The sequence below is a fragment of the Anguilla anguilla genome, chromosome 6 (assembly GCF_013347855.1).
Source record: "Anguilla anguilla isolate fAngAng1 chromosome 6, fAngAng1.pri, whole genome shotgun sequence".
Taxonomy (NCBI): Eukaryota; Metazoa; Chordata; class Actinopteri; order Anguilliformes; family Anguillidae; genus Anguilla; species Anguilla anguilla.
Genome location: NC_049206.1, coordinates 30,093,859 through 30,118,587, shown reverse-complemented (window position 1 = coordinate 30,118,587; position 24,729 = coordinate 30,093,859). Strand labels below are relative to the sequence as shown.

The 24,729-nt window shown below is 37.6% G+C and overlaps 1 protein-coding gene across 3 annotated transcripts in view; it reads left to right on the top strand.

The window, feature by feature from the left end:
* Positions 1–24,502, top strand: part of prkg3 (protein kinase cGMP-dependent 3) — a 43,521-nt gene extending 19,019 nt beyond the window's left edge. For 2 of the 3 annotated variants that reach the window (XM_035421062.1, XM_035421061.1), the window contains exons 7-22: positions 339–444; positions 2,598–2,661; positions 3,005–3,082; positions 3,448–3,536; positions 8,005–8,070; positions 8,197–8,244; positions 8,394–8,435; positions 9,068–9,179; positions 12,509–12,645; positions 12,954–13,043; positions 13,204–13,345; positions 15,492–15,655; positions 19,229–19,345; positions 19,647–19,709; positions 21,129–21,204; positions 24,135–24,502. In XM_035421062.1, coding sequence (XP_035276953.1) covers positions 339–444; positions 2,598–2,661; positions 3,005–3,082; positions 3,448–3,536; positions 8,005–8,070; positions 8,197–8,244; positions 8,394–8,435; positions 9,068–9,179; positions 12,509–12,645; positions 12,954–13,043; positions 13,204–13,345; positions 15,492–15,655; positions 19,229–19,345; positions 19,647–19,709; positions 21,129–21,204; positions 24,135–24,221 — 1,481 coding nt within the window. In that variant the 3' untranslated portion in view covers positions 24,222–24,502. Of the gene's footprint in view, positions 1–338; positions 445–2,597; positions 2,662–3,004; positions 3,083–3,447; positions 3,537–8,004; positions 8,071–8,196; positions 8,245–8,393; positions 8,436–9,067; positions 9,180–12,508; positions 12,646–12,953; positions 13,044–13,203; positions 13,346–15,491; positions 15,656–19,228; positions 19,346–19,646; positions 19,710–21,128; positions 21,205–24,134 lie in introns of those variants that run through there. The other variant, XR_004765633.1, reaches the window with a different exon arrangement.
* Positions 24,503–24,729: the final 227 nt, after the last annotated feature.

The following is a 24,729-nucleotide window of genomic DNA, read 5'->3' as shown; positions in this document are numbered from 1 at the left end:
TATTCTCTGTGCAGCTCGAACTGAAGCTACAGTGTCAGTGTCATATTCTCTCTGCAGCTCAAACTGAAGCAACAGTGTCAGTGTGATATTCTCTCTGCAGCTCAAACTGAAGCAACGGTGTCAGTATGATATTTTCTGCAGCTCAAACATAAACAACAGTGTCATTGTGATATTATCTATGCACACTGAAATGGTAATATTTCATTTGTCGCCTACAATGAAATAACACAATCACTATGATATTCTCCTTGAGCTCTCACTTAAAATACCACTTTCACTGTAATGTTGTCTTTCTTGCTGTCACTATAGTAATGCTGTAACTAATATTCTCTTTGTAGCTCTCACTAAAGTCAGACTATGGCGCATCGAGAGGCAGACGTACCGCACAATCATGACCAATAAGTCCAAGAAGAAACGAGAGCAGATTATTGGCTTCTTAAAGACGTGGGTGCTAAATGGCAGTTTATCAAATACTGATTTATCCTTACGGCTATTTGTTACAAAAGTTACAAAATACTATTTAAAATCTCATTCATTAGACTTGCAAAAATCATTAATAATCCGTTTGCTTACTTGAGTGTATGCCTAATGCATGAGCCAAGTGTGTTTCGCAAACATACAGTGAGCACCATAAGTCATTGGACAGTGACACATTTTTTGTTATTTTGGTTCTGTACTCTAGCACTTTGAGTTTGAAAGGATGCAATGACAATGAGGTTGAAGTGCAGACTGTCAGCTTTAATTTGAGGGTATTTTCATCCATATTGGATGAACTGTTTAGAAATGACAGCATCTTTTGTACATGGTCAACCCCATTTTAAGGTACAGTATAATAATTTTACACAGTATAATAATAATAAATTAATAATAATAACATCAACAACAACAATAATAATATTATACGATCAGCTATAATGTATTGGACCAGGAGATATCTCTTTCCACTACAAGTATTTGTTGAATTGGCTTCACAGATGTGTTTCGTTATGCAGGTGTATTCATTTGTGTTGTTAGTGAATGCAGAAGAGAGCTGTTGATGTCTAGTCTTGATTCTAGACTTTGCAATTGTCTTTGGAGATTGTTGTTGGGGTGTGACAACATAAGGAAGACAGCAGTGTCGATGCAAATTAAGCTGGCCGTCATAAGGCTCAGAAATGAAAATCAATTAATCAGGAACATTGCAAAAACCCTGGGCATGCCCAAGTCAACAGTTTGGTTCATCATTAACAAGAAAAAAACAACTGGTGAACTCAATTATTTCAAAAGACCCGGTAGTCCGAGGCAGACCACTGTAGTGGAAAACCCCCCTGACAACAGCCCAACAGATCAAAAACACTCTCCTGGATGCAGGTTTAGATGTGTCAAAGTCTACCATATGTAGAAGACTACACCAGCAGGACTACACAGAGGGTACACTACAAGATGCAAACCACTGATAAGCCTGAAGAACAGAAAGGCGAGATTACAGTTTGCTAAAAAGCACCTAAAGAGTTCTGGAACAAAGTCTTGTGGACAGATGAGACAAAGATTAACATGTACCAGAGTGATGGAAAGAGGAAAGTGTGGAGAAAAAAAGGAAATGCCCATGATCCAAAGCATACCACCTCATCTGTGAAACATGGTGGAGGGGGTGTTATGTCTTGGGCCTGTATGGCTGCCAGTGGAACTTGTGCCACTTGTCTTGTCTTGTGCCACTTGACTTCACCAATGATGTGACTGCAGACAGAAGTAAAACAATGAATTCTGAAGTCTACAGAAATATTTTATCTGCTCAGATGAAACCAAATGCCTCCAAACTCATTGGACGGCACTTCATCATGCAACAAGGCAATGACCCGAAACATACTGCTAGAGCAACGAAGGGGTTTTTGACGAACAAAAAGTGGTAAATCCTTGACTGGCCGAGTCAATCACCGGATCTAAATCCAATTTAACATGCATTTTACATGCTGAAGAGGAGACTGAAGGCAAAAGTCCCTGAAACAAGCAGGAACTGAAGATGGCTGCAGTACAGGCCTGGCAGAGCATCACCAGGGAAGATACCCAGCATCTGGTGATGTCTATGCGTCGCAGACTTCAAGCAGTCATTGCATGCAAAGGATATGCGACCAAATATTGAAAATGATTAATAATTTATTCTACATTATATTAAACTGTCCAATATTTTTTGATGCCCGAAAATGGGCGGGACTGTGTACAAAAGGTTCTATAATTTCTGAACGGTTCATCTGATATGTATGAAAATACCCTCAAATTAAAGCTGACAGTCTGCACTTCAACCTCATTGTCATTGTATCTCTTCAAACTCAAAATGCTAGAATACAGAACCAAAATAACAAAAAATGCTTCACTGTCCAATTATGGTGCTCACTGTATTTAGATTATTATTCTGTAGCATATCATTTATTGTATAAGTAGACAAATCAAATGAATAGTCAGGTTTTTTATTGTAAAATGTTAAAATTGCATGAGGCATTTTGAAGGGATTAATTTAAAGGAAAAAGATGTTGCAATGCAGTGTGTGAAATGTTGCACATTCTACTGCAACAAAAATAGAATATTTGCCTCCCCTTCATTACCCCTGTGTGGCTCCCCAGGGCACGGACGCTGAAGGACCTGAGTGATGTTCAGCTCTCGAAGATCATTGACTCCATGGAAGAGGTTTGTGTCCCTCCAGAACAGGGATAGACAGCCACAATCTAGCTGTCTCAAATACTTGAACACAACACACATTAATAATAATAAATTAATAATAATAACGTCAACAACAACAACAACAATAATATTATACGATCAGCTATAATGTATTGCACCAAGAGATATCTCTTTCCATTGTAAGAATGTGCTGTAACTGCAGCATGTACTATCATACTATTGGAAAATATTATTGATATTGGTCTATATTAGCTTTTATTGGTATAAATATGTTTAAAAGTACCTTATTGTGATACTATTTTTGTTGTTATTACTATTATTTTATAATAATAATGGTTTGATGTTTCAGGTGAAATTCCAGAACAAAGATGTAATCGTACGAGAGGGAACAGAGGGGAACACTTTCTACATCATCCTGAAAGGCGAGGTAAGGGGATTCATTTATACGTCACACTAGGTACAAAAATACCTTTCTGTGACCTGCCCCCCCAACTATAGCTTGACACACTCAGTATAAGGAATTCAAATGTTTTATCTCATCAAAGCAGCTGTATGCATATCATAGTGCCGTGCACATCCCCCACAGTACTGCTTCTCAAACTGCTGCGCATTTAACTGTTATAACTGTGTAACTGTCGCTTATAGGTGTATGTACCTATGTTCTATTGCATTCTAGCCTGGGGTAATTGCTGAATGAATGAAATGTAATGTAATTCAGCATTCTGCTGACTGAGTGCTGTTATACTGAGTGCTCCTTCCCTCACCGACAGTGTATTTGTGCCCATGCCCCAGGTCCAGGTGACCAAAAAGGTGAATGGCCACCAGAGAGAGATCCGCAGGATGGGTAAAGGGGAGCACTTTGGGGAGCTTGCACTGATTCGGTAAATGTTAGTTGTCACTTTCTAGCATTCTCTGCACATTCATGTAACACAGGGATCTTCTACCCTGGTTCCATTGAGCCACCAGGGCTGCCCAATCGTATTCCTGAAGATTACCATCCTGTAGGTTTTCACTCCAACCTTTCACACCCCATTCAACAGCTAGTGATCTCTTTGAGCTGCTAATGAATAGAATCAAGAGTGCCTATTTAGGGTTGAAATGAAAACCTACATGATAGTAGATCTCCAGGAAATATCCGTGGTCAGGATTCAAACTTGGTACCTTTTTGCTGTGAAGTGACCACCATGCTGCCCGAGATTAGATTATCTGTAGTGAAATTGGTGTGACCTTCACATTAAGTCTTTGGCTAGGGTGGCTAGGGTGTGCCACGGGATTCCATCCTTGGGCCTTTATTGTTCCTTATCTACATCAGTCACTGGGCTGGTGCATGTCAAACTTTGCTTCCTGTACTGTTCGCTCATATACACATTGATCATATTACTTATAATAATATAATTAAATACAATATATAGATTATATTATGCTTGTTTTGATAATATCCCCTTAAAAGTTTAATTTCACTTATCACTGAGGCAAACACTGGCTAGGAAAAGATTGACAAATTTAATCATCCAATTAAATCATATAAAAAAACAGTAAAAAAAAAAAAATAGAGGAAAAAATAAGAAGTTTTCTTTTTTTTAAAAAAACTGCCAGAGTCATTAACCTGAGAGTCTGCTAATTTTGTTTGGAATAAAGTAGGGCTGCAGCTAACAACAATATTTATAATCGATTCATCTGTCGATAATTTTCCCGATTAATTGATGTTTACTTTTGTTTCTGGGAATATTCGAAAAATGAATATTCAGCAACTACTGTAAGAAGATGAAAAGTTGAGACAAAAACATGAAAATTTATGCTACAAAGCATATGTTCATAATGATAAAGGTTTTAATAAAATGCCTAGTGCAGCATGTCTTTATAATGTTCAAAGACAAAAACGTTATTTGAAGTCTGTGGTTTAAAAAGAGCTCATCTGTTTAGATGAATAATGAAGATAAAAACATAAAACACAAAATGTTAACAGGCTTTGCTACATTGAATGCCTTCAACACATCTAATGGTTTTAACAAGAGGCCAATGCTGGACTATGAACGTAGAGTTGTTCCACAGCATTACATTGCAGAAATGTTAGCATGTCCACAAGCTCTGAGCTAAGGCTGGCTCAATTTTTTTTCTTAATGGTTTGGCTTATTATCATTTGCTTTGTCTTTTTAATTCTTCATTATTTACAAATGGATAGTTTTAGTGACCATGTGTCCATGCTTTAACCAATTAGGAGCCTATTGATTCAAAGTCGTTTATTTGATCTGTTAAAAAACTTCTCTTATGTAAATTGTTTGCAATATACTACAATGTGAATATGGGACTTTTATTCTTCACTGCATGCATAGCTATCTCTGACATAATGTAGCAAATGAGGGAAAAGAATCCCTCTAAACATGAAGATCACCTAAGTAAGAAAAATATACGACTTGTTAAAATTCTGGGATTGCAATTGTGTTCGGCACGAAAATTTGCATATACCGTGGTACCCATTAAGGACTGTGGTTAAGAACCATTGTTTTGGTTTAGGGTTGCTAATGCAAAGGCAAAATACTGATCACTGATCACTATGATTACATCCCTACTACAATAAACATATACATCCCCTACTAAAACAATCGTGGTACCGTCATACAGTTCAACCACAAAAGTTTTCTAAATGAAACTCAAGCACTGAAGCTAAACTTGCTTATTTGTGATAAACGGAGCTTGTTGAAAAGCAGTCGATGACTCGCTTGTTTCTTTTGAAGAGGATTTTGTATTAACTTATTGTGATTAGCCCTCTTCGTCCTCTATTATAATTCCAATGTGCTTTCACTTCAGGTGCTCCCGCAACGCTATTGTGCTCCCGTGCCATGCAAGTTCAGCTTTTTGAATTCTTCAATGTAAAGTGCTCCCTTACTTTCCATCAGTAGAGCTGCCACCTCCATCTCCGCTATCTTTCAAATGCATTTCCATTCTCTCGGGGATGTAACGTAGTAACTATGGGGTCAACATGCAAGACCTGTGTTCTATCCTGACCAGCGTGGTTCAGTCTATTAAGCTCTAAATAGGACACAGCTATACAATTTGGAACAGAGTCCTACTAAACTTTTAAAAAGTAGATCCAACTGATTAAGAAATTTGTTGCCAACAAATTTGTATTGTCGGTTTTGTCAACATCATCGATTAGTTGTTGCAGCCCTACAATGAAAAGTGACCAAGTCTTGGTGGAAAATCAGTGATTTGGTTCATCAGACCTGTCTTAGCATTATATTCTGGTTTGATTTATCCATAACACACTTATTGTAACATCCTGTGGGGTGCTAATTATGCCTCCAGTCTCCATAGAAGAGATATTTTACAGAAGTATCCGTAGAAATATACATCATACACTTTTATCGATAAATAAATGTATCACCCTGTGACTCCCTTCCCAAACCTTATATAGCATGACAATTAATGTTTCAAGTTCATTGATAAGACACACTCATAACTTGCACCTGCTCAGCTCTACCACAAAAAAGCCAATGCTTAACCACATACACAGGACCAAGGTTGTGGAATTATTATATTCCTGTTGTCAAAGAACTTGCATCCATCAGTAATTTTAAATATAGGCTTCCGATCGGTCTGATGAACCAAACTGCTAATAATATGGTCCCTTAGTAGCGCATGCATACACACATACACACACTCCCACACACCTCCATTGTGCTTTGTTTTTTTTGTTTGTTATTTTTTCACTAAGTTCACATGTACGTTCACCTTTTTTTATTATATTTTAGTTTTGTTGAAAGTTGGTTTGAGTTTACATTGTACATTCAATTCATTTGCTTTAGATCCTGATCTTTTCACTTAATACACTCATAGTTAAGTTTATAAGCCCCTCTGGTATTTTCACCTCACTTGCTCATTCATTTTTATAACCTTCTATTATTTTCATTGCACTGCCTGTTTTACTTTGTGCAAATTAATAAAAAAAAAAAAAACTACAGACAATCACACATTTATCAGATAGGACAGTTATATTTAACAGATTGTATTTGTTCTTTAAGGAAAATCCATCAAAACAGGCGATTGGTCCCACTGCTTCAACAAAAAACTTTGTACGAAATTTTATGCCTGGACTGAATTTGATATGAGTGTTGCTTATAAACATCGCTAGTTAATCAGTGTCTGTGCTTAATTAGTGGTAATTGCATTACCAATATAGATAATTGTTTGACATGTGGCTTTTTGAAAGATATCAATCTTTTGTGGGTGGAGTACTGAAGTACATGTGAGAAAATTAGTGAATACAAACTAATGGCCTACTAATAAGATGAAAGAGGGACAATATAATATTATTGCAAATAACCAACATTGCCACATTTCTAATCAGTATTTTAATGTTATTAATACTATTTATGGTTCTAGCATAATGGCTCTATTAGGATTGGGTCATAAAGACATATTTTTTGCCATTTGTCTTTGTACTCAATTTGTCAAAACAATTCACCTGTGATTAAAGTGTAAATTCTCATTTTTTACAAAATATTTCATTTTGGTTTCACCATGTCGAAATTACAGCAATTTTAATATATACATAACTCCCCCATTTTAGGGCACCAGGTTATGAAAGTAAATGAAAGTAATCATGTTTTGTACTTTGTCACATGTCCTTTGCATGCAAGCCTGTGACCAATAGACATCACCAGATGCTGAGTATCTTCTCGGCCTGTACTGCAGCCAAGCTCCTGCTTGTTTCAGGGGTCTAGTTGCCTTAAGTTTTCGATTCAGACAGTTTTTTAACCCTCCTGTTATGTTGCGGGTCAAATTGACCCTTTTTAAAGTTTGAAAATCTAGGAAAAATACTTAAAATTATTTTTTCAGTATGAAACTTCTTCTACTGGCCTTAATTAGTGTAATCAACATTTTAAATGAAAATGGTTCATTTCATGTATTTGCAAACCCCCCCTGTATGGGGATTGACCCGGGAACATTTTTGCTGTACCTAAAAAATGAACAGAACAGGAGGGTTAAGCACAGTCTTATAAGGAATGTGTGAATTAGATTTTACCATTGTGCCTATATCTATGCTATGCTATTTGAGACTTGTTTTTCTTCTTTGAAGAACAAATGAGCAAATACATAAAAACAGCTCAAATTATGAAATTTGTATACCGTCTACCTGTGTACTTATTAACATTAGGAATTTAGGTTTTCAGTGATCATGGGTGTTGTTTTAAGGGTACTACCATTGAAACTATTGAAGAAATTTAATATGAAAATAAGTGAGTACTGAGCCATACAATTCTCTTTTTTATGATTTTCACTGTTTTCAACCAAGTGTACAAAGCTGAATTCAAGTTGAAATATGCCATATTTGCTTTGCATATTCAGTGAGATGCTCAGGACAGCCACATGCACAGCAGTGGGCCACGTCACCTGTTTCTGCATTGACAAAGAGTGAGTCCCCATTCGACATAGCAGAACACTGCTTTCCTTCCACAATTAGATTACGCACATAAATGTCAGTTGGGAACCAGTCAGGGTGGGTGCACTCTCACTCTTTAACCCAGTCTCATTTTTCAGGGTTTTTGAGGAGACCATACCAATTGAGCACCTTGAGCTCCCTGATGAGTAAGTGTAACTCAGACTTCCCTCTGATACACTGTCACCCACATTTCTAACCTTTTCTTTTTTTAGAGATGTGATATAATTATGACAAAATGCTTATCAATGCTGACATTGAGGCTAAAACATTTTCTTTCATTTTTTTCATAAAAAAGCTCAAATTTCTTAGAGGACAGGACAGTTCCGGAGAAAAAAAGGTGAGGAGACCACATAAAAAAGCCGTTCTCAGTCAGTTTCCACTGTAACACAGCCAGGCCAAATGACATGACATGTAATGAATTCATGAAGCATCACAAAGAATTTAGCATAGAATTGTTGTGAAAGTGCATTACAGTATATGCGCATAAGCCATGTATGGAAAGTATTCATTTAAACCATGTTTTTTCTTATTGCAACTCCAAAAACAGTTGCAATGGGCTGCATTTGCCAAAATGTACACTCACATTCAAATACATCTTATTTGCATGACCACACACCAGCATAATTCACCAAAGCAAAAATTTATATGAATGTGCATCATCAACTGTACACAACATAATTCTCAGATTAAATCTACTCTGACAGAGTTTATGTGAATCCAGTATGGACCACATTCACTCTAATAAAGTTAAAACTAGTCTATCAGAGTTGATTTTACACTGAATATTTTGCTGTCTTACTGTAGATAAGGGATATGAAACTCAAGTACAGGAGAGCTGTTTTGTCAGCTGGTCCCTGTGGCCCTCCAGAACTGGAGTCTTGAGGCTGTCTGTAGATAATCTATCTTGAAAAGAAACTATTGCTTGCTGTCCTGTGATATTTTCCCTCTGCTTGTTCCCACCTGCCTCAGCCACCAAACCTTGCTGCAGCTAAAGGATCTTATACCTGTTCTCTACCAGGAGGGGCGCTATCAGGGGGAGCCAGTCACCCTGGGAGTGGGAGGGTTTGGCCGTGTTGAGCTGGTATGTTTTGTGGTGAGGCAAGGCAGCCTTCCGTGTTCATGGCTCAAAGTTATGAAGTACTCTACCAGAATCAGAACTAACTGTTTAGGATAGTTTTTAAGTGTTATATTTAATTAAGTACGCTGTGGACATATTTACTAAGGAAACAGTTGCAGCACAAAAACATTTTCTGTATTGCGGCTCTGTTGCGGTCACAGATATCGACACATTAATGACCGATTTACAAAGACTCTATACTTTTGTGTGTTTCTGTTTACGCAGTAAAATAAATTAAATGCCCTCACCTGAAATTTTACATTACGAGGACGCCCATGTCAGAAAAAATATAGAGTTCTTACACTTCCAGATTACGAGGCACTAAGAAAAGAAAAGATGGCATGATGTTATCAAAAAAGCCCTATGAGGGCAAAAGATGGGTGGTGGCCCAACAAAGGAAACAATATTAGCATGGATAGAAGAACAGGTGGAAAAAATCCCTGCAAAATGAGAAAACTCTAAGGGTTATAGACACTAAGTAAGATAGCAGGGAGGTAAAACTGTATGCACAATTCATTATATAGAGTTAGTATAAATTTAACGCATCATAAATGTAACATGGTCAATAACTTTTTGTACACAGCTGCTACAATAGCAGTTTCAAGTTTGTATTCATGCAATTCAATCCTCTAGCGTACGCAAAAAGAATGGAGCAATTTGAACGGAAAAAAACTGTTGTTGAACATGGTATGTAAAAATCTGTTCCGGATGTAATTTTTGGATATGAGGCATTACTTTTATTTGCAATAAATCAAATCATACATCAATTTAAGCAGTCATCTGTCCTTGAAAGGTTAGAAGGGTTTCCTGAGTAAATTTTTTGCAGGAATTATTTGCTAGGTGACAAATAAAACAGAATGCCATCTAAAGAGAAAATGAGGGTTGGTACCCAAGGAGGTCATGGAAAGGGCTTCAGATTTTCAGATTAGGGACACTAGATGGTGTTTAAAACCATCTACTGTACATGTAATGACATTTTGGATCTTCGGCATTTTTAATGATGTTTAATATTTGTTAAAGAAATTAATCAAATATAATTTACTCATCAAAATGTTTGACTTCAGTGTTTAATGTTTAATATGTTCAGCTAATTTGCTTCTACATTGACATGGCATCATCTTCTGGGTGATTAATGGAAATGGCCGTTTCCGGTTACTCGGCTTAGAAAAGACACCGTTTACCACCTACCAGAGGAGACTAGCTCTTCGAACTCGTGGTTGGTGTGTTGTTTTTAATGATTACCTCATTGGATTTGCGTATTTGACCCTATTTTTATTGGACTCCGATTCCCGCCTAGCCCTTCTAGCTTGTTTGCCCCGTGATTTTGTGTTTCTGCCCATTCACTCTCGTATTCGATTCTGATTCTAGCTTAGCCCCTCTGCTTTGTTTGATGATTGGATTTTGTTGGATTTCACTCCACAGGGGGTACACAATTCGGGCTTTTAGTTTCCGACTATCAGCTAACTGTCCAAGGTTCATCGTTCAAAGCCGCCCTGTGCCCAATATGCTTCAAGGATTAGCCAGGGTTCAGGTAGATTTGGATAGGCAGATAGGGATCAGAGTTACTGGTTGGTTTGCAGTATGTTTCCCTACCCATTTCCCTTATCATTTACCCTGTTACGGTCTGACTCTAGACCAGGTCATAACACTAGATTGGCCCGTATAGTAGGCTATTTGTTTTGTTAAAGCTTTCCTGGGTGTTAAGAAACAAAAGAAGCTTTCCTCATCAATTTGGACATTACCACAACTCACTTCACAGTGAATTATGAAGTTGCTTGTGCGTCAATGTTTGCACAGTCTTTTTCACATTAATAAAGACCCAGGCTTCATAATCAGAGGAGGTAGCTGGTCTCGCATTACCATTGGAAATGTGTTTCTATGATTAACATTAGTAGACCTATGTGCAGAAAAAAATCCCCATACGTGCATTATAGGGTGTTTTCATTTACTGTTACAATTATTGTGCCCCTCTGTTACAATTATACCAACTAGGTCATATAAATGTAACATCAGACTGCTTGTACGAACTTGGATTATGGACATAATTGAAAGGGGTAATGACCACTGACATATCAAAGCTGTTTGAAGTTATATTTCATAGTGCTAGGCTAAACAGTTTCTGATTGAATTAGCAAAATCCAAAAACTGTTACATTTATAACTACTTTCCCCCACCCTACTGAACGCATACGGAAAACAACTGTTTAAATGGTTTAAATTCAGAACTGCGTTTTTATATTAACTTCTTGCTGATGACGTCAATAGAAGTCTTGTGTTGTTACAAAGATTATCTTCAGATATATTATTAAATTAATTAGAAGTGATAAGTAGAAACGTGTGAAACAAATTTTAAATCCTGTCTCCTTTCCAGAGTCTTATGCATCATATGATGCAATTGTTCATCTCCACCCCATGCAGCCCACAATGGAAAGTAATTTGAGGATGTGCATACAGCTATAGGCTATATCAGCGCAGACCAATTACCGCCTGCTTTCAGGAGCTAATTCATGCTTTAGAAAATTAGACGGAATACTTAATTGGCCTAATTAACATAATCTCTACCCTGTTTTTCCTTCACTCCAGGTACACATATGCATGAACACATTTTAACTATGCATCAAAAGGAAAGTTGCAGAGTGACATAATCCCTGCAAACTGCATCCTAATAGCAATTTTGACCCATCAAAAAAGCTGTCTTAATCCTTTAGTAAATCTGGCCCTTTATATTTATTAGGTTATTTTTATAATGAATTTTGTATAGATTTTACTGTACTTTTGTCTGACTTTTACCTCTTATTGTTATTACCATCATTGTTTCTACTTTTCACTGCGTGAAAAGTGCCAAATTAAAAATATAATTAAAAAAATATTTATATACTGGATGTTTAAAAAAAATAAAGGCTCCCCATTTCCTGAGCATTCCATGAGCATTTCCTGCAACTGAATTATGTTATCTAAGGTGTAATTTGCTGTAATGTACAGTTATCATTGTTTGGGGGCCTTCATATTGTGTTCAGTACTAATTGGTCTTCATTGCCTCTTGTGCACCAGGTGTACAGATCTGGGAGGTTTCCCATTGGTCAGTTTTCTGTGGTTTTACTGCTGGTCTATATTCTCCTCCTTGTCTCCCATACATTTGGCTTCCTAAACCTGCGCCGGCATCTTCTGCTCCTCTTTGTCATTTCCCTGATATTCCAGACTATCATGTTTGTTCTCCAAAGATTTAGTTGTGATGCAGACATCTCTCTTCAGAGGGCTCATCGGTGTCTTCAGCTGTGCTCTTTGTCTATCCAGGTCACCACACTGCATCATGGGAAGTACTATGCACTGAAGAAGGTCAGTAAGAAACACATTGTTGCCAAGCGACAGGAAGAGCATATTAAGTTTGAAAAGCGCATCCTTCAGGAGATACAGAGTGACTTCATTGTCAGGTGGGTCTTTGGATAGGGGGCTACACGACTGTGTTAATATTATGGCCTAGATTAAATCAGAATTTGACCTTAACTTTTATTTTAAACAATATTGATGCTAAGTCAAGGACATGTGATTGAATCCAGGCCTATTACTGTTTATATATAAATGTAAATTGATTACCTGGCATTCTACATATCTACATTATACTTTAATCCATATTGCTGCAGACTGACCAATTTAAAATGCATGAATTGTGTGTGACTGAACCATGAACCAGATTTGATATGACTTGTATACTATTGATTCTTAATCTCATTCTCTGCAGACTCCACGCTGCCTTTAAAGACACCCGCTATATCTACATGATAATGGAGTTCTGCTCTGGAGGGGAACTCTGGACTAAACTGAAAGAAATGTAAGATATTCAGAAAATTGTTTTAGATAAAATGACTGGCAGCATAAGCAGAAACTAAATTCTAACTCTGGAAATTTTAAAACAAACAAGCTGAAGTGTTACAACAGTGAGATGTGTTTTTGCAATGCAATTAAACCACTTTTCTTATTTTTTTTGCCAGTGGTCGTTTTGAGGAGCCAATTGCAGTGTTCTGTGCTGCCTGTGTGGTTGAGGCTTATGCTTATCTCCACAAGAAGGGGATCATGTACCGTGATCTGAAACCAGAGAACCTGATGCTGGACAGGCGTGGATATGTCAAACTGGTGGGTCCATAAATGGAAATTTATTTAGTATGACATCAGGAAATAGCCCAGTCCTGAAAGCATTTCATTGTTATTGAGTTGATGGTTTTCTTTATTGCAAAATTCAGGGATGAAATATACTTTGGTCGAAGTGGCCAAAACCAGACTTCGTTTTTGAAGCTCACTTCCTGGTCTTGTTGAGAGACGTTGCTCACTAGCGCCACTGCGGTTGGCTCCAGTATAGGTGTTTCCATATCCGGTTTCCATGTAAGTCTACGGTACAAATGCGGTCAAAATACAAAGTCAATAATTTTTTCACACAATAATAGTCACAATATGTGTATTTCATTCGTCTTATGCCTGTTCATGGGCCAAATTCATGATTTATTGTGTCATTTGGGCACTGTTATAATATTTGTTGTGGACCAATGAGGTACAGTTTGCGTCACTTCCTGATTACTGCGGAGGACTAAGCTACAGTAGGGGCTACAGTCTATGGTCACTGGGGTGGTCTTGGCCTTGACATTGTGGCTCCGACTCATCGTCCACGGTCCACCTGTGGGAAGTCAGAAAATGCAGACATCCCATTTTGTAGTGATTTCATTATGGCGTGTGCTATTTACAGCTGCACTGATCGACTATAAAATAATCCTCCTCTGAAGTTTTTTTGGTAGCCAAGTCATTTTTACTATTTCCTTTAGCCTACTGAACCAAATAATTAGGCTAGTTGGCAGAAAGCGCAATCAGCTAAGGCTTATTTGCTATATTTGGTAGTCCAGTATGCTAAAACAGTTTGCAACTTCGGCTACCAAGCCATTTGACTAGCAGGCTAGCTAACTAACCCTATCCGGCAAATATTCAATCTGTCAAATGTGTTTGACGGCTTGTCAGTCGTGTACATTCCGTAAATGTCTACCTGGGCTATGCTTCACGGATGTAACAGAGCTACTGTACTATAATCCCAATTTTGGGATAAACTGCAGAATTTTCAAAGCGAATTAAGAGTCTTAAGGTTTATGATTTAATTTGCTGGATAACATACAACACACAGTGAAATCACACGCACAGAATTTAACGACATTAACCATCATTTTAAGTGGCATTTAGAAAGGAACATGTTTTTAGCATTAAGAGATCGACAAGAGTATTTAAGCCAGTGGTTCTCAGAATCGATCCCGGGGGTTTTTAGGCTTTTCTCCATTGGTTTTGATGATCTACAAGAAAAAACAAATAATTATAAATCCAATGTACATTATTTTTGTCTTCATGCACCAGGTGGAAAACTTGCTATACAAAGTGCGTTGTCATATTTACACACCTGCAGATCAATTATTAAAATACTTGGTAGATTTGTTAATCACCATTGACAGTGTTAATTTTTACTAGTTTAAAAGTGACTTCCGAACGATCGGTCAGCTAGCGTCACCCAGAGAGTGAACACCACAAACAGCGGTGGAGTAACAGTTAGGCTATTGGCTCATTAACTGACTGTGGCGAAAACCTACGGTGATAACTTGCTCGGTTAACAGCAGGTCTACCAGACAGTTATATGAAAATTAGCCTAGTCAAAAATCACCAGCACACATCTCTGATTGATTGACCATCAGTCGATGTTCTTTCCCTGTGGTTCATAGTCCTAATGCGTGAGCTAACCACGGATAGCCTACCTAGCTCACTGGCAAGCTGATATACTAGCTAAGCATATTCAGTGATGTTTTGCTGAGAAACATAAATTGAAGATAATTGAACATAATTTTATTATTAATGCTATACATATACCGTGATTACATGACACATTACAGTCATGGATGGAAATTAAACTCCGTAAACATTTGATAATATATTTTAAAACATAACGGCAGTCAGTCGGCTTACCTCGAGTTTGTTCAGGTTGATGGGCTTTTCCGCCCCGGACTGTCAATCGGACTGTCAATCACACTGTGTAAAATCACAGAACCACTCAACTCTATGGTTTTGGCTCCAAAACGACAACATGGCCGCGCCCGCCATTGAGCTTCAAAACATGTTTTCAAGACCCATGGAGAGTCAATGGGTGATGTCACAGTAGCTTTGTCCATATTTTTTACAGTCTCTGCTTTGGTCATGTTTATTTGTGTGGCAGAGCTTTGCCTCTCTGGAATTCCTTGCCTTCCCTATGTGTTGACAGGTGGACTTTGGCTTTGCTAAGGAGCTGATGAAGGGGGACAAGACTTACTCCTTCCTTGGGACCCCTGAGTATATGGCCCCTGAGATCATTCAGAACCAGGGTCATGACTTTGCCGCAGACTTCTGGTCCCTGGGAATCCTGGTGTATGAGCTTCTGGCAGGCAGGTTGGTCTGGTATTCCCCAGGTAGAACAGGGTGGGGACACAAAGTGACAGAGGTTTGCATTTATTCCAAATTTGTGACAAAAAGATTTTGCTGTAAAAAGGAAAAAAAAAGTTAAGGAGTCAAGTTTTAACAACAGAGGAAGCAGTCCTACTCGTATGAAAGGAATGCACGAGGTGTGTGTTCACTAAGTGCCCTTTTCTGGCAGAAAATCACTGGAGGAGCACTGAGACGCACTGGGCGTGAGCACCTGAAAAAAGCCCTTTGATGCACTGGAAAAAGGTGCCGCATGTGGGTTATGTAACTGTATTCATGGCAAAAAGTTTGCTGGGTTTGCGCTATAGTGCAGGAACATTAACGTTTACTGCTCCTACTTATTTGTCTTAAATGTGAGCTTGATAAATGGAAGGCCAGTTATATCTTATATCTCTCTTTCTGTTAACTAGAACTAGCTTGCTCGCTGAATAGTTTGAACTCAGAACTAGGGATGCAAATTTTGTGCAATTCTTTTAATTGATCATTGTCGACCATTAATCGATTAATGATAAACAGATAAGCTTAAAATAATTTTTATTATTTAACTACCACTGCGATGATGACAAAACATTTTTGTTTATTAATGCTGCTCATTAATGCTTAACTTTGTCATTAACATTTGAACCACTATAGTTTTATTTTATTTTTTTGTCTTTCTCATAACACGCGTGGCTGCTAACGTGGTCTTACAGTTGAGGCCAAAAGTTTATGTACACCTAGGCTAAAGATATTCAAACTCAATTTTTCACAACTCCACACATTTCATGTTACCATACATTTCTTTTGTCAAGTCAATTAGGACATCTACTTTATTCACATCAGAGGTCATTTTAAAACAATTGATTACAGAAAGATTTATTTCAGCTTTAATTCACTATATCATAATTCCAGTGGGTCAAAAGTTTACATACACCAAGTTGACTGTCTCTTTAAACAGTCATGCATGATTCCAGAAATTGATGTAATGACTTTTTAGAAGCTTCTGATTGGCCAAGTCTCATAGTTATGAATAAAATTTGAATTAATTGGCATCTGTGGCTGTATTTAAGGGCCTACCTTTAGTGCCACTGCCTTTTTGCCCTTGATACCATGGGAAAACCCAAGCAACTCAGCCAAGAAAATTGTGGACCTCCACAAGTCTGGTTCCTCCTTAGGAGCAATTTCCAAACAATGGAAGGTACCACAAGCATGTGTACAAACAATTGTATGCAAAAATAAAAATCTTGGGACCAAACAGACATTCAGGAAGGAGGCACAAATTAACTCCCAGGGCTGAATGAACTGGTCCAAAAGATTCAACTGAACCCCAAGACAACAACAAAGGAATTTGTGATGGAGTTGGAGGCAATAGATACCAAAGTATCTAAACTTCTCAAAAAAAGTTTGGAAATTTGTGTTTGGTCGATCATATCTCTGTTGTCACTGTATTATTGTATGTTATATCATTGGAAAGCCTGTTCATTTCCCTTTACAATGATGACCCATTTGTAAGGATCATGCATTTGTGGGATGAGCAGCACAGCTGATTATGTGGGTGGGGTCCCAAGTGAAATGTGGCAAATTTCCCTGCCAATGTCAAACAGTGTATTCTCCTGTTGGTATTGACTCTATTGTTTTGAGTTGTTTGGGGGATTGGATGATTGAACTCTCTATCAGTAACAAGGAACAAACAAGACATATAGGTAATTTTACGCTTTATTCATTTATTCATTCACAAACAGTCAGGAGCCTCAGTAGCAGGTGGAAGAACCATACGCAAATCATATTTCCGAGGTTTGTTGAGGTAGTTTTGGTGAGAATGGTCTCGCCAAATTTTTTCATGGTGTAATTTCTATGTCATGCAGTTTAAAAGTCCTGGCCTTTAAATGTCTGTGCTATGATTCCAAGTATTTCAGTTCTTGAAAAGGGACATTGACGAATGCAGCACATTTCAGAAAAGTTGAGGTGATTTCAACTCTGGGCACTCAGAGTAGCCAGACAAAAAAGGTAGAGGGTCCAAATAAAGACACCAGCTGCTGCGCCTTTTCTGGATGTGGCCACAAGTGGTTAGTCCCTATTCAGCACAATTGAAAGCAGGTACTGGTACTCAAAAAAATAAGCTTTCCTGCATGTGATATCCCATACCCCATCCTCTTTGGGCAACGCTATGACCAGCTCTTCCAACTCTGAGCCATTTGCACAGCCATATGTTTGCGCCAGCTCTGAAAAAAAATATGAACTGAAACTGCAAAGGAATGCATTTGTTTTATGTCCACAGTGATGATTTCATTTACCCTAGAACAGGATGTAGTGTTTATTCTCATAACTGAATTTACTAAATCTATCTATCTACTAAATGCCCTGGGAGATGGGATAAATATACTATTGATTTGACCTATTATAATTCTATGAGGCCTGTGTGGTTGGTTATATTCATTATTCATATGTTAAAAGCACATGGCCTTTGTAGTGTGACCCGTATTCTACTGCTGCACGAGTTTCATGCACCAGAATTTGAATGGGCAGGATTCCATGGTCAAAACACATTCTGTGTACAGAAAGACAAACTGTCCACTGTGGAGACAATCATATAAGAGGGAAGTTTCAGCTCAAATGGTATGTACACAGCTTATTCTAAACTGAGTCTTATGCCGACTCTCTTGCTTTCACACATCTTCGTCCAATTCACAAACTTAATCATGGGAATGATAAACAGTCTGCATTAAAATGTCAGTGAAAAGCCAACAACAGGCAGGCCTCCATGATGGTGCTTTCAGATGGAGATACTGTTGCTTGGATGAGTGTTATTATATCATATCAATTCAAACTGATAAGTAGGCAATAGCAGGAAATATATTGTAAACTGAAAGAGCAGTGGGAAAAGCATTCCTTTGGCTCAATCATACATGCTTGAGTTGCAATGTTGACACACTAAAACCAGATCTCAATAGCTCCGTAAATTATTATACAATAGTTTTTTTATCTCAATTATTACATTTTACCAATGTGGGGCTTGTACTGCAGCTGACTCGCCCTATTAAGGGAGTGTTCTGGTGCGTGGATGAGCTCAGTCTAAGTATGGTTTCAAATCTGGACTGTACCCAGGACTGACTGTGCCCAACAGGTGACGCTCAATTGGCTTTAATGTTGCCCAGGGATGGGAGGGTTTCAGTTGGCTGGGATGACAGCTTCTCATTGCACAGCAGTGACCCTTGCTAACTGTGCTCAAAAGGATGCCCACAAGTACACTTGATGAACTGCACTTGAACCATCTTCCTGTGAGTCATCTGTGCAAGCCTGATTTACAAACTCCGGTGGTGGCTGACATCATGTACTTTCAAGGAAATCACATGCTCATCTACGCTCTCCCAAATTATTAGCAGAGGTTGTAGCAATGAGCACTGATTAATATGATTGGGGAAATAAATGAACTATCAGGCAGCCCTGGCTCATTCAAAACCTGGTGGAGACAAGGCAATTATGTTTTCCCTGTTGATTACTGAATGCAGTAAACATGTTAACAGTATGATAGATCAGGGACTTCCTTTCCTTGTTTTACAGCCCCCCTTTCTCCAGCTCAGAGCCCCAGAAGATATACGCAAAGATCTTGGATGGTGTGATGAAGTTTCCCCCATACATGGGCGAGGGTGCCAAATCTCTCATAAGCAAATTGTGCAGGTGTGCTTACCCTTTTCCCCCCTCACTTCTCACTGGCCAGGCTTTCAGGTGCATGAACTGTGACAGTTGGAATCATAGGTCAGGGATAGGCTAATCCAGCCCTGCTATCTCTACTGTTTTATGTTGTGCAAACAATTTAATTGAAGTCCATAGCCTAAATTTGAAGTCATCTCAAGTTGTGTGCGAGGTGTGATCAGAGGCTCATAGAAAAATAATTCAAAAACATGTAGAAACCATATTAATGCAATTACATTGAAGGCTGTGCTGAATATTATTTCACATCATGCTTTGGTTCTGACAGACCACGCCCAGGTCAGAGGCTGGGGAATACTAAAAATGGGATTAAGGACGTCAGGCACCACAGGTAATAGCGCCAGCATATGCTCTGCAAGAGATTGCTGAATGTCATCTCAAAGCCTCATTATGTCTTGTAATAATGCAGAATAATAATATTAAATAAATAATAATATAGCTAAAGCTAAATTATTTAATAATTACTAATAAATATAACTGCAACTGTGGTAATTAATGGATTCTATCCAGCATGTGGCAGTTATGAATTTTTAAGCTGTAAGAACACATTGAATGAATTGTAAAAAAAAAAAGTTCAGTCTCTGTCCCAAAATTTCTTTAGCATGCAAAGATTCAACTTGATTGGTTTATAAATTGAGGTGCTTTGATGTGGCATTTTTATTTATTTTTTTTAATTACAGTGCCACCTATTGGAAAAATCACTGCATTTGTACGCCAAGTTCCATGATTATCGAAAAGCATTCACAAGTTACAGCTGTTTTAGTAAAAATGGCCATATCCACAACTGATAATTTGCATATGGTGGCCATATAGTTTTGAAAGTTGGTTGTGTCAAAAATTTCAAAATAGCAGAAAATCTAAATAGTTGCCGATGTTCATTCTTGATGCAATAGATGTTCACTGGAAGGGTTTTTCACGGAGATGTAGCCAATAAAATTTCCAGCCTGATTGGTCAAATGGTTGGAGAGTTATTGCCATTTAACTTATTTGATACTTACAGCACCACCTATTGGGTTAGGGTTAGTGTATTCTCATTAAATTGGGAATACAGTATATGTTCTGTTTGGCATTAGCCATGGAACTTGGGCAAAAAAAGATTTTTGATCCTATACCACACAGTTCAGGAGTTATGGGTCAAAACATAAATGGTTGCATTACTGCACGACCATCTGGCCACTAGGCATCACTGTGACAACCTGAGTAGTGGTGGGGGTGGGGGGGGGGGGCATAGAAACATACCTGCCAAGTTTCATAGCTCTATGATTTACAGTTTTTTGCTGCCCATTCCGCTTTAAGGAATAATAATAATAATAATAATAATAATAATAATAATAATAATATATTTTTTATAAAAATAAAAAAATGGAACAAAAACAATAGGGTTCCAGTCGCTTTGCAATTTGGGCCCCAAATAATAAGATACAGAAAGCTACTGATTTGGGGTTTGGTTACAGTCTGCTATTGTCTTACAAAACTCTTTCTGTACTTTGATTACATTTGGTATTATTTCCCACTTTTGCCAAGCTGTTTGTTCCAACATAGAGGTACTTCACTTTTCAGACCTTGTGTTGTGACATGTATGTGACATTATGTATGGGAGTGTTAGAATGTTGGCATAGTAAACTGGAACTGGAATTGAACTGTACATACTGAAATATCAGCAAGAGCATGGCTGAGCACTAGTCAGAAAGTGTAAAATTCTAACTGGTGCAATATTACAATATTAAGATTGAGGATCTCTTTCATGCAGGTGGTTCAGCAGTATAAACTGGCACAAGCTACGAGTTGGGCAGGTAGAGGCACCAACATTGCGACTTATACGAAAGGTGAGACCATCTTCATTCACATCGATGAGTTAAGAGAATTATAGGCAAATGCCTGTTAAAAAAAGAGGAAAGTCCGGCGATGTTCTTACAATACTGGTATTATTAAATCTATAAATTTAGCACATTAATTTTTATCTTGTACTTGATTGCTCTTTGTTATCATTTACAGCAGACTGTGTTCTAAACAGCATGGATGCAACTAGAATACATTTCTGTTTTCCACACTGATTTCTTTTCATTCTTTATTTTGCATGATTGAGTGTGTGCCTTTGTTGCCATCAACAGTACTAGTACTATTACAGTAACATCTCCTCTGTACATCTCAAGGCACAAGGAACTGTATGATTTATGTACTGCATGATTTATTCTTCACATATAATAATGCATTATTTGCAAATTCTTTGCATATGCCGGAATTTCTTATTTCTTATTTAATGGCTTATTCAAATTCATTTTTATATGAACAAAAACAATATATAAATCTACAAGTTTTCTGAACGATCTAATATACGCACCCTGAACACGCTCTGAAACAGAATACAGTGTCTTTCAAAAGTATTCACACCCTTTCTATGTCCTATTTTTGTTAGGCTTACATTCTCTAAAACTCAACATTTTATTGAAAACTGAAGAGTTCTATAGTTAAACTAAGTTTTAGTTCATTTTTTTTTTAATTAAAAAGAAAAAAATTTGCATTTCCTTTACGAAAAAATCACATTAAAAAAACATATGCGTTCAAAAACCACGTGAACACCCAACAAGCGAAGAGTACACATAACCATATAAATAATCACATTTCTAAGATGAGAGCAGAAAAGTGTAACCTATGCTTTTTCAAATTGCATGTTTTGTTTTCACATGTGAAAATAGTAGTTCACATTTTAACCCCTTTGCGCAAGCTCCCTAGTGTCCAGGATACCGGCGTCCTGAGACATTCAGTACTCCTGCAAACAAACTATGAGTGGAAACAACAAATTCTGTATTCTAGCCTCACTACAACAACAATGCCAATCACTATGCCAAATACAAAGTTTCTAAATGCCACCAATGTCACATAAGTCGTCCATTTAACAAGCACCCCCTCCCTGCAGTCTCATCTGCAACTACACCCCCAAAGGACACAATTGAAAATAGAGTCTATCTCAGAGTGCATCCAAATATTCTTTAATCACCAAAAATTCATATTCCATCATAGTGACAAGGTAAGCTCAACAATAGCCTGAAGGTATGACAGTACATGAGTGGAAAAATGCTGCTCACTGAATAGCAAAATAAACGAGAGAAATTTTGTGTAATTATACCATGTCATTTTACTCTCAACGTCTATGACTAAATTTGGAATAAATATACAATCATACCATCGGTTTTACACGTAAAGATGTCCCTTTCAGGGGTCATTTATTGTCTAAACCAATCCGTTTGAGAAATAAACCCGCAAATAGAAAGTGGGTATTTACAACAGCCGTGTGCAAAACACCACTTTCAATTACGATTGCTGTAACTCTGTTTAGTTCGTTCTGGTTTGATTGATACCTCTTTTATCCAGTAGACGGTAGACAGTAGTACAGTATCAGCTTTCCATCACTGTATCGCATGTCTCATTTTACATGTTTTTAGAAGGGCTTAGACATGTGTGCAACAGCTTGAACTGTTGCTACATCACAACGTTGTGCAGTGGACCATAATGTTGTGCAGTAATATTTTTTTACCTTTGCATTTTAGAAGATTTTACTAGTTTTTCCATCTCATCAACATGGCTAAAAAAATTATCTTGGGAGTGGGTCAGAAGAGGAGGAAGCATGAAGTCTAGCCAGGATACATATGAAGACATTTCAGTTATTTACATTTTTTATATCATTATATTTGGCATGATCAATGCAAATATAACCATATAAAAATATTACAACGTAAATAATTTAAATGTACAATAGTGTGTCACAATGCTTTTGTGGATGGATAAGAATAACAGATAAAAAGCATTTTATTCATCATTGGAAAGGTTTTGGATAGGGTTTTGGACCCCTACATATCTTAGACCCCTATATTGATGAAAAGATAGTTATTCCCTCTTGAAAATGATGCTAATGATGTTAGTTTCATGAGTTTAAACAGTTGATTTGGAGAGAAATAAGTGATTGTTCTCTTTCATCATCTCGTTTTGAGATCCACCTATGGGGAATGACATCCGGTCATTACTCCTCAGAAGCGTCCAATTGCACCAAGTCTGGCTCTGACAATGCTACAGGAGGCACCGCCCTCCTGTAAGAGCATATAGGACACTGCAGCGCTACTACTCAAAGTAAAAAGATACCATTACCATATTACTCAGGCATACAAAGCACTGTCTATACGTCATTAATTAAAACTTGCAAAATCTAGGCCTTCCATTGAAACATATTCTCTTCAAATCGTAAAATAAAAATAAAAAAAACAGTTACTTGAAGTAATTTAAGAAACATTGGGTAGCATAGCTTGTTACATTTGTGCAAGCTAAGATGCCAATATGGTTTGTTGTAAATTAGCCTCATTTTGATATCAATACTTTCAATGGCAGGCCTAAATTTAGCAAATTTTAATTAATGAATAATAAAGTGCTTTGTATGCATGAGTAACTTTTTTTTATTTTTAGATCTGATACACCTGGGATATACACACAATTGTGGGTTAAAAGACCTCCTTCGGCTTTCTCCAAAAGTAAACATATCCAGATGGAGAAGTAGAAGAGTCCAAAAAGAGTAAAAGATGACTCATCAGACTGTAATATTTTTTTTCTAAGGGGTCCAGGTTTTATGCTTCTTTTGTATAAAATTTTATTTTTGTAGTTACCTGTATTGTGATGGACAGTGTTTGACTTCTAGACTGAAGTGAGTTCAGAGGTGAAATTGTTATATTTAATTAATTTGTGGCATTTTTACTTCATTCAATTGCAGGGCCCTTGCTACATCAACTTTGACAGATTCCCCTTTGACAAGACACAAGCAGAAGAAGAAACATCTGGCTGGGACAATGACTTCTGAATATTGCTGATTTGTTGGGCTTCTGGTCATGAATGGGACAGTGGCCTCAAGAACAGGGCACCAGGAATGTGAAAGCATTAAAATACAGAAAAATTCAATTAGAGAGGCCTATCAAATGGCCTTTGCAGACTGAGACATTATACAGTTCTCCTTAGGTTCTACTGAAATGTACAATCACCATGGTCCACATTGTTAAATTACAGTATAGGTTTAAGTATACTGTGGTTTGTGCATACTGCAAATCTGAAACTTGTAAATAATAAACAGAACTGCCAAAAACATCTATTTCAAATGTATCAATGTATCACATGCTTGTCCTGTGGCAGGGCACTATGCAAGTTTCCCTGATTTATTTCCCCTGTCCCATTTAGATCATGGGGTGGTGGACAGTAAGCACAATTCTGTGTGCAGCAGCAAGCGAAGCATGCAAAGAGCAGTACCGTCAATGTGCAGCAGCAAGCGAAGCATGCAAAGAGCAGTACCGTCAATGTACAGTACTGGAGAGGTC